Consider the following 11,227-nt stretch of genomic DNA (forward strand, 5'->3'; position numbering starts at 1 on the left):
CACATGGATCACACATGGAGGCACTGCATTCCTGCTTTTTGTTAGTGCAGTGGCCCCCCTGGTGGTTCTATTCCTTAGCAACAACTATCCCTGGAGCAGGTGGCATTACTATAGAAAAGCGGGTTGCAGCTTTTGTAGAGGACACAGCTCAGGCCCTGAGTTATATCTGAGTTGCCCTCTTTTTGTTAACTGATGAAGTTGATCAGACCAGGAAGGTGGTGGTGTGAAACCAGATGGCCTTAGACATAGTCACAGCTGCCCAGGGTGGAACCTGTGCCCTTGTAGGGACACAATGTTGCACATTTATCCCTGACAACCACTGGAATATAATGGCAGATTTACAAGGGTTGTCACAGGAGATTAAAGCAATTAAGTAATTATGGCAATCATCCCATATGTGACATTAGAATACAATTTGCAATTGGTTTGGTTGGCTGAAGAAGTGATTTCTTGAATAGGGGTAGAAAAGCCAAGGTCTGTAAATTCAAGATAGACTGGAACGCTGAAAGCAAATTTCAGATTCCTTTTCACACTTTAACTTGAAGATTTATTAACAGATATAATATATATAGATATATAAACATATGCAAACACATACGGATAGTAGTAGCAAATATTCAAATGAGAACTTTGAAGGTCGAAGTGGAGAAGAGTTCCATGTGAACAGTAGTTGAACACGAGTCGGTCCCGAGAGATGGGCAAGAAGCCCGGCTCACTGGGGTGCAGCTGGGCATGGAATTCAAGTGCCTAGTGGGCCACTTTTGGTAAGCAGAACTGGTGCTGTGGGATTAATCAAACTCCGGGATAAGGTGCCTGATACTCATGCTCATCAGATCCCAGAAGAGGTGTTGGTTGATATAGACAGCATGAGGGCTGTGGATGGTGGAATCCGCTAAGGACTGTTTAACAACTCACCTGTGGAATCAATTAGCCCTGAAAATGAATGGTGCTGAAGCACTGGGCCCATACCCAGCTGTTGCCAGCAGTTGAGAGTGGACAGGAGTGGTGAGGGCGGTAACCCCTCCCCACCAGAGCCCTTAGGATGGTATGCTGCTATGAGTAGGAAGGCCACTGTGGTGAGCCTTGAAGCCTAGGGCATGAGCCTGGGTGGAGCTGCCACAGGTGCAGATGGGTGAGTGCCATTCCAAAGGGATGGGAGATGACTTCCATTGCCCTCAACCTATCAAAATGGAGTCAAGCTCAGATCCCTGAATCGGGAGTGGCAGATAGGTCTATGTAATATCTATTTATGAGTATGTCTTATAAAAATGAATAAATAAATAAAACAAATTAAAAGTAAGTAAGGCCAGGCACAGTGGTTCATGCCTGTAATCCCAACACTTTGGGAGGCCAAGGCGGGCAAATCACCTGAGTTAAGGAGTTTGAGACCAGCCTGATCAATATGAAGAAACCCTGTCTCTACCAAAAATACAAAAAAGTTAGCCAGGCATGGTGGCAGGCACCATTAATCTCAGCTGCTCGGGAGGCTTAGGCAGGAGGATCACTTGAACCCAGGAGACAGAGGTTGTGATGAACTGAGATCGCACCATTGCACTTCATTCAGCCTGGGCAATAAAAGTAAAACTGTCAAAAAGTATGTCAGGGGTCATTTTCCTACTTAGTCTCCTCAGGGGAGGTGAATACAATCAGCCTATTTACTCAGCCCTGATTATTTCAATCAGCCAATTAGCTCAGCCCAGTTTATTCCTATTAGCCAGTTAGACTGGTCTAGGTAATTCTGATCAGCCAATTAACTCAGATCAGGTAAATTCCATCAAGTACTTCATTCCAGGTGATTTCAAGCAGCCAATTAGGTCAGCACTTTTGATTTCAATCAGCCAATTAACTCAAACCATGTAATTACAGTCAATTAGCTGATCCTAAGGAGATTAAAATTAGCCAATTAGGTTAGCCCAGGTGACTCCATTCAGCCAATATTTGAGCCCATAATATTTTAATTGGACTGTAAGCACTGCCCAGGTGAGTTCAATCAATTAGATCAGCGCAGGTGGATTCAATCAGCCAGTTCTCTAAATAACAACTGTAGATTAATCAAGACGGGCCCCCAGTGGTGGATGAGAATAGTTCATGCATACAATGAGAAGGAAAGCAAGGTCCAGAAATGCTAACCTGGACAGAAAGTGTTACATGGCTTTACTATCAGCTTATTTCCCAGACCTTGCCCCAAAAGTGAAGCTTTGTTTGTCTATACAAACAACGTTGTATAGCTATATTCCATTCTGACATGCTATGGAGACAGAGAAGAGAAATAATTCTATATCTGCACCCTTAGAATATGCTAAGAGATTGAAAAATGTCTCTTGAGGAACAGTATTTGTGCACATATTTACATAGATATACTCATATAATCTTGTGTGTATATATATATCAATATTTGTATGTACATTCATACAGAAGAAAGACGTAGAATGTGGAAGAATCAATAGGTACTGGTACTAATAGTAATGCAAATAGAAAATAGGATCTCACACATGGATCAAGTCAATTGTTGAGGTTGTGACTCATCTGTTTGGATCCAATTCACAGGTGTTGACTCTCATACCTAGAACCGGGACATGTGCGAGATTGTTAATCTCATTACTGGGACTTCTTGCAGGTGTGATTGTGACATATGCACCTCACGGAACCTTCGTGATTTGACATATCTGCCCAGGCCCAGCCCAGGTGGAATTGTGACGTATCACTGGACTCAGACCCTAGGTGATGTTACTCTATTCTTCTGCTTTACTGCTGCTCACAGGGGAATTGTAACATATCACTGGGTCTTATATGCAGGTGATGTGAATCTCCTCTCCTGCTTTGCCACTGCCCACAGTGGGCATTTTGGCATATAACTGAGCCCCAAACCCAGGTTATGTGACTCTTCTGTCTGTGTCTGGCCCACATCAGCCCTTGTGACAAGTTGCTTGGTCTAACACCCAGGTTGTGTAACTCTTATGCCCTGGCCCTGCCTACAGAGAGCATTATGAGGTATCTCTGTGTCCACCACAGAAGTGATATGACTCTCTTCTCTTGACTGTTCCCATCTTTTCCCATCTTTATAGGTTCTGCCTACAAAGAAAACTATAACATATTGCTGCACTCAACACCAAGATGATGTTACCTTTTTGACTCTGCCCTCAAAACGTACTGTGATATATTGCTCATCCTACCACCAAGGTGATGTGAATTTCCTGCCTGGTCCCTGTCCACAGGGGGCAATGTGATATATCTCTGGGCCCATCAACCACTTGATGTGACTCTGCTCTCTTGCCTGAGCATTGCCCAAAAAAGAGACTGAGACATATCTGTGAATCCAGAGCTTAGGTGATATGACTCTTCTCTCCTGTCTGGTCCATGCCTAAAAAAGAGAGAGTGTGGCCGGGTGCGGTAGCTCAAGCCTGTAATCCCAGCACTTTGGGAGGCCGAGACGGGTGGATCACGAGGTCAGGAGATCAAGACCACCCTGGCTAAACCAGTGAAACCCCGTCTCTACTAAAAAATACAAAAAACTAGCCGGGCGAGGTGGCGGGCGCCTGTAGTCCCAGCCACTCGGGAGGCTGAGGCAGGAGAATGGCGTAAACCTGGGAGGTGGAGCTTGCAGTGAGCTGAGATCCGGCCACTGCACTCCAGCCCGGGAGACAGAGCGAGACTCCGTCTCAAAAAAAAAAAAAAAAAGAGAGAGAGAGTGACATATTACTTAGTCCAGCACACAGGTTATGTGATACTTCTTCTTCGCCTCTGTCCAAACAAGTAACTGTGACATAACTCAGGTTTTGTAACCTAAATGATGTGACTGTCCTCTTTTTCCTGGGGTCTGTCCACAGTGAAGATTGTGGCAAATGGCTCGGCCCAGCACCTATGTGATATAACTTTACCCTCATGCCTGGGACCTGTCCACTGGGGTGATTGTAACATATAGCTGGGCCCAGCTTCTAGATTATGTGACTCTCTTCTTTTTCCTGAGTTCTACCCACGGGGGGTATTGTGAGAAATCTCTGGGTCCCTCACCTAAGTGATATGATTCTCTTGCCTGTACCCTCCCTTCAGCAGGTATTGTGACACATTGCTGGACCCAGCACCTAGGTGATGTGACTCTCCTCTACTACTCAGGCTTTGCCCAAAAAATGATTGTATAACTGGGCTCAACAAATAAATGAAGTAACTGTTGTCTCATGTCCCAGCCCTGCATACTTTATATATTGTGACATATTTCTGGGTCTAACACCTAGGTTATGTGACTATCCTTCAGGGGTCCTGCCTACAAAACTATTATAACATGTATTTTCATTCATCACCTAGGTGATGTAGCTGTTCTTTCTGCCTGGGCCCTGCCAAAATAGAAAATTGTAATATATCATTGGACCCAGTACCTAGGTGATGTGACTCTCCTTTTTTTGCCTAGGCTATGCATAATTTGGGTATTGTGACATATCATTGGACCCAAACCCTAGCAGACAGAAGGCTTCAGTCTGGATCCTTCCGATAGGAGCCTTGTGACATGTCTCTGCATCCATCACCTATGAGATATGACTCTCCTCTTCTGCCTGCATCATGTCCAAAGGAAAGATTGTAATATATCCCTAGTTAAGCAACCAAGTAATGCATTTTGACTGCTTGGGTCTTTCATACAAGGCATTGTGACATATCTCTGGTAACACCTACTATCTGATGTTACTCTTCTCTTATACCTGGGTTTGGTCCATGTAAAAGATTGTGACATATCTTTTGGCCCAGCAATTAGGTAATGTGACTCTGCTGTTCTGCTTGGGCCATGTCCACATAAATGAGAGTGACTTACCACTAGACCCAACACATAAGTGATGTAATTCTTCTGCCTAGTCTCTGCCTAAAGGGGTCATTGTGATGTGTCTCTGGACCTATCACCATGGGGATTTTGACATGTCACTTTGCCCAGCACCTACGTGATGTGATACTCTTCTCCCTAATGGACCTGCCCACTAGGGTGATTGTGTCAGAGAGCTGTGTCCAGCTTCTAGGTTATGGGACTTTCTTCATTTTTGTCAATACCCAAAAATGGAATTGCCACATATCTCTGAGATTCTCACCAATGTGACTCTCTTTCCAGGGCCCTCTTCTCAGGGGCTATTGTGATACATTGCTATATTCTGAACCTAGATGATGTGATTCTTTTTTACTGCTTGAGTTTTGCCCAATAAGTGATTGAGATGTATTGCTGGGCCTAGCACCTAAGTGATGTGACTCTCCTCTCCTTCCAAAGTGTTGCAGACCTTATAATATATCACTGAGTCCAACACCTAGAAGATGCAACTTTTCTGCACAAGCCCTGCCCACAGGGAAATAATGACAAATATTTTCGTTCATTACCTAGATGATGTGACTCTTCTCTTCTACCTGGGCCCTGCCAAGAAAAAGAAAAAGAAGAAAAGAAAAGAAAAAAAGGTTATTGTAACATATCACTGGATTAAGCACCTAGGTAATGTAACTCTTCTTTTTTGCCTGGGTGCTGCATATGCTGGGTATTGTGACTTAATACTGCTCCTAACTTACCATGAATGAGAGACTCCTGCCTGGGCTATGCCCACCAGAGGCCTTGTGACATATCTTTGCATCCGTCACCTAAGAGATATGATTCTCCTCCTCTACGTTCATGCTGCTTAAAGGAAAGATTGCTACATATTGTGAAACCCAGAAATCAGGTGATGTGTCTTTCATGCCTGAGTATTACCCAAAGGTCACAGTGTGACATTGTCACTGAGCCCTGAATCTGAGCGATGTGTTGCTGTTGTCTGTGCCCTGATTTCAGTTGGGAATTTTAACATATCCTTGGCTGAGAACCCAGGTGATGTGTCTCTTTTGCCTGGTCCCTCTTTTCAGAAAAGATTGTCACATATCCCTGGCCCAGCACTTAGGTGACATGACTCTTCTGTTTGCTCCCTATACGCAGGTAGGGTCTTGACATATATATTGGCTCAGTAAACAGGTACAATAATGCCTCTAATATTTTGAACCAGCCAAGAGGACAAATACTGTCTATCGTAGCTGTGTATGAAAATGGGTAAAATCCTGGATTTCCTTTCTGTATGAAGGTTGTAAAAGGTTAACACTCTCTCACATATTTTTTTTTTTCACATATTGTATAAAGCCCTTGGGTGGTAGAGAGAGTGTCATCACAAAGCCTAGCATGCAGATGAGATTGTGTTGCTTGTGTGCTCACTCTGACAACCATTAGGACTGTCACCCTCACACGTGGACAAAGCCCACCAGTGAGAAACTTAATCTCACACATGGATGCAGTTCACAGTTAAAATTGTGACATTCATTTGTGAATTTCTGTTCAGAGTTGTGATGGTGACTCATTTCTAAACCCAGCTCTGGCAGGTTAAAAACTCTCCTATCTGGACCTAGCCAATTAGAAAGATGTTGACTGTCATACCTGGGGTTAAAGCTACAGACACTATCATGGGTCCATACCAGTATAAAGGATTTACAGGAAATTGTGACTCCCATGCATACCACATAAAGCTCTTGGGTGATACAGAACATGTCTTAACATGGCCCTGAACAAATGTAAGATTGTGACACTTTTACACACACACAGCAAACGGTAAAGATGATCATCCTTTCACAGCCCACTGTTGAAGTTCTGAATCTCATACGTGGAGACAGTCAAAAGTTTGAAAATTGACTATCATAAGTGGATCTTGTCCAAAGACTGATTGGTGTCTCTCAGACAAAAATCTAGCATACCTGTGAGACTGATTCTATTAAGGGAACACAGTACACAGAAAAAAAATGAGGCTCTCATGAGTGGATTCAGTCCATTGTAGAGATTGTGGATCATGTATATAGAAGCAACATAGAGGAGGCATTGACTCTCGTACCTAGAACTTGGACATGTGTGGAATTTTTAATCTTATTCTTGGACTTCCTTACAGATGTGAAATGTGCCTCTTCCCAGCACCCAAGTTATTTGACTCTCCTTGTTTGGGCCCAGCCCACAGAAGGGATTGTGACATACCCTGCAGCTAGGTGATGCGACTCTCCTGCATGGGTCCTGCCCACAAGGTTATTAGGATGTGACTTTTTGATCATCCCCTAGCTGTTTCAGATTTCCACTTCTGCCTTGACCATTCCAATTAAAAGTATTGTGACACATCACTGGAGCCAGCACTAGGTAATGTGGCTTTGCTGATTGGGCCTAGCCACAGAAGACATTCTGACATATTGTTTGGCCCAGCAACCAGATGAAGGGACTCTGATGCCTTAGTCCTGCTTTCAGGAGGGGATTGTAACATATCCCTGGCTGAAAACACAGGTACTGTGACTCTCCTATGTGAATCTGATCCATAGGTAGGTTGATGACTCTAAGACCAATATTCAGCACACCTGCGAGGCTGTAACTCACTCAGCTAAAACAGGACACAGGAAGGATTGTGCCTCTCATGCACAGATCCAGTTTATTATTGAGATAAACATGTACTAAGACCCAGCATACATAAGGTGTTAACTCACATACTCAGAAAAAAGACATGTGCTGGATTGTAAATATCATTTTATGACCTTCCTACAAGTGTAAATGTGATATATGCCTCTGGCCAGCACCTGAGTGATTTAACTTTCTAGCCTGGGCCCAGCCCACATACAGGATTGTGAGTTATCACTGGACCCAGCACCTAGTGATGTGGCCTTGTTATCCTGCCTTGACAATGCCCACAGGGGACATTGTTAGGACTCACTTCTCCTGCCTGGTTCCTGCTCACAGTGGGGATTGTGACCTATGACTTATTCTGTTTCTCTTCTACCTCTGCTAGACCTATTAATTGATAGGAATCCCGTCTGATAAGTCAATAATCAAAAGTTGTACTTTAATTTTCACACTTTGTTGGTTGTTAGCTTTTTTACATGGAAACACACTCAGCATGATAGCAGTAAGAGCAGAAGTCATAAGATCTAACAATTATTAAGCACTAGCTTCCAGCATCCTTTGTTTTTTTTTTTTTTTTTTTATGCATCGTCTTTTTTTTTTTTTTTTTTTAGGATGGAGCAATCCTTTATTTTTACACACTTTGACAAGGAGGTTTTCTGTAAACAACCTTTCCAGTGGAGAACAGAGAACAGGAAAATCAGCCTCCAGACATCAGCAGCTGCTCCGCTCAGGGCCGAGGCTCCTCCTTGCCAATGTGGTGAGGTGGAGGGGTGTACTTCCCTTCCTTTATCAGCTTATCCCGCTGCCTCCTGATGGTACCCACACGTTTCATCGTTTTCTGCCGAAGCAAACACTCTACAAAATCATCATATTCTATCTTGCACTCTTTCTCTGCCCGGATAGCACCAATTCCATGTGTACATTCTATCCATTCTTTTTCAAAAGCATGGCACCGAGCAGCAATCTTGTAGGGCTGTTCAGCACTCTGGATTGTCCACCATCGATCTATGTTAAGGCTGAACCTTTTCTGGATGTCCAAGAAAGGCATGGCGATCCGATGCTCGTACCCTTGTCTCTTCTCTCGCATCGTCTTTTTCATTCATTACAATTCTATGACAGAGGGATGTAGATGTAATTATTATCTTCAGGATTCACATGAGAAAAGAGAGACCCAGAGAGGGGGCCAGCTATTAGAACTCAAACAGTTAAGTTTGTCTCCAGGGCTGTGCTTCTGACCCCTGCCAGACTACCTACTATAGAGACACGATTCGTTCACCAAACAAATGCTAACTGAAAACCTCCTGTGTGCAGAGTTCTCCCCATTAGGCACATCAAGGGAAAAGATGGGCACACCAAGGAAAAAGTATAAGTGTGCCAGGACAGGGTTCTGGTTTCCAGAAATAAATCACAGCTTACCTATTCAACAGCTAATTTTAGCTAATATTTGAGGACATAAGTTAGACCTTCCCTTCCATGATGGTCAGGAATGGAGATTGGTGTTCTGCAGACTGAGGGGCTTGCAGAGGTCGTGTTAGTACATAAACTGACCGACTTGGATTTGTGTGGCCTTAAAGAGGGGGAGTTCAACAAGACACTAAAGCAGAATGCTGGCAGACTGAGACCCAGTGGAAAAGTGGAGTGAAACCCTGAACAAAGCCTATCAAGGATCAAATTTTTACTATGTTCTCATTGGAAAGGATAGTGTGTGAAAAACAGGTGGTCTTTCACATGGGGGGAAATATTCCAGAAGTGAAAAAGTGTGGGCATGGACTCTGCGATCTGCTGGTCTTCTGTGTGGTGGGTAGTGGGGGACTCTCTCATCTCTTGAAAACTTTTTTGTGGACACCCACTTTTAACCTCACTGAAAGTGCTGAGCCCTGTTCAAGGACGCATATGAAGCCTACTTTTGAAGAGATTTGAAGCTGTAAACTCATAAGTGTTTGGGAAATTTAGTTTTGCTTTGGGTAGGGCCAACGCCTTGAGAATAGGTCTATTGGCTTGTTATAATAGGTTATCGTTACTTACATAATAAAGAAACTCAAGCTTTTGCCTCAGAATTTGCATTGGGGTGATCCTAAGAAGTTCATAACATATGATATGAGCCAAGGAAGTGCAACAATTGAATTGACTTGACTACTAACCTAATCTAAAGATTTGTCCAAGATCAACTGTGATAGCCTCTGGGAGGTATGATTTCTTTGTTGTTTTGCTTTTTAAGCAGGAGCCACATGTACTGGAGGACAGTGAGAGGAAGACCTTCTGTCTTTTGTGGATGTGTTTGAGATGGGGTCACCAGTGTGCCTAAATTCTTTCACGAGGGTACCTGAGCAAGTTATGAAATTGGCAAATCTTGCATTGTGATAGGCACTTGAGGGTCTGTTTCCTGTTTCTTCCTATCTGTGGATAAGGACTATTTTGAGACTAGGAATAAATAGATAATTGAAGTCATGCATGCTACCAGCTCAATTTTAACTGACTTATCTTCTGTATTTACTACTAGTATTATTATCAGTTATTTTTCTCATGACATTGGGAGAGTTTCAGCAAAACAATAGTGGAAAGCAATCTGGATTAGTAGACCAGCCTTTTGGCTTCTTTCTTTTCTCATCTGTTGAATATCACTTTCAGCAAGCTTGCATTGGGAACCATTTTCTGACACCTACACCTGGTACCAGGCTCTAGAACTACAATGATGGATATAATATGGTTCTAGTTCTAAAATTCACCAGTGCCTCACAACCAGCAAGAACAAGTGGAGAATCAACAAGTGAGAAGTTGCAGTGGAAAGAAAAGGTGATACCCTGAAATATGCAGGTTTTCCATGTGTAGAAGAATGTGGGAAAGAATAAATCCAAATTTGGGCAAAAAAGCAGTTTAAGTACAGGACTTGAAGTATTAAAATATGAGACTTATTTGAGTGCAGGGTAGGATAAGAAGCAGAGTGTGATAAGAGAGTATAGTTTGGGAGTGTTGTGTAGCGTTGACATGATAAAAGATGTTTGGCCTTAGGAAAATGGATGGGGACTCAGCTGTGTAGGCTGTTATGAGCCATCAAATGGGATTTGGAGCCGGGCTGTAATGTGAGCAGCTCTGTGTTTTAGAGAGAACACTGCTAACCTTTTAGAAAGTTTAAGCTTGAAAAAAGATGTGAGTCTCCTGTTCTGCCTTGGTAATATTTATAGGAAGCATTGTGAAAAATCACTGGACACAACACCAAAGAGATGTCACTTTTTGCCTTATCCCTGCTTCTAAAGGCACTATTACAAATTGCTTGGACTATTACCAAGGTGATTTGAGTTTCTTGCTTGGATCATCCCCACAGTAGGCATTGTGACATAACACCTGGAAAATGTGACTCCTCACCTCTGCCTGCACCCAGACCACAGAAAGAATTGTGACATATCACTGGATCCAGAAACCAGATGATGTGTTTCTTTTGCCTGGAACTTTGTCAGAAAAAGCATTGTAACATATCTCTGGGTCTCTTAGCTAGGTGATGTGACTCACTGTCCTGCCTGGGGTCTTCACTCAGTATTGTGACATATTGCTGAACCAAGCTTTTAGGTGATGTGACTCTCTCAACATCTTGGACTCTGACCAATAAGGAATTTTTATGTGTTGATGTGCTCCGTACCTAGGTGATGTGACTCTCTTCTCCTTCCTGGGCCCTGCATACATTGTGTGTTGTGACATATTGCATGTTATCACACCTAGGTGATAACTACTATCTCACGTAAGTCCTTCTCACAGAGGCATTTTAATATATTTTTTATGTCTCTTCCCTATGTGATGTGTCTCTCCTCTTCTGCCCGGGTC

The 11,227-nt window shown here is 43.2% G+C and overlaps 1 protein-coding gene across 1 annotated transcript; it reads right to left on the reverse strand.

Annotated features, from left to right (window-relative positions):
• Positions 1–7,981: 7,981 nt before the first annotated feature.
• LOC104670266 (NADH dehydrogenase [ubiquinone] iron-sulfur protein 5) lies at positions 7,982–8,494 on the reverse strand. The gene has a single exon (XM_010373449.2). It carries the CDS (start codon positions 8,457–8,459, stop codon positions 8,139–8,141), a length of 321 nt encoding a protein of 106 aa, XP_010371751.2. The 5' UTR covers positions 8,460–8,494; the 3' UTR covers positions 7,982–8,138.
• Positions 8,495–11,227: the final 2,733 nt, after the last annotated feature.

The sequence above is a fragment of the Rhinopithecus roxellana genome, chromosome 12 (genome assembly GCF_007565055.1).
Source record: "Rhinopithecus roxellana isolate Shanxi Qingling chromosome 12, ASM756505v1, whole genome shotgun sequence".
Taxonomy (NCBI): Eukaryota; Metazoa; Chordata; class Mammalia; order Primates; family Cercopithecidae; genus Rhinopithecus; species Rhinopithecus roxellana.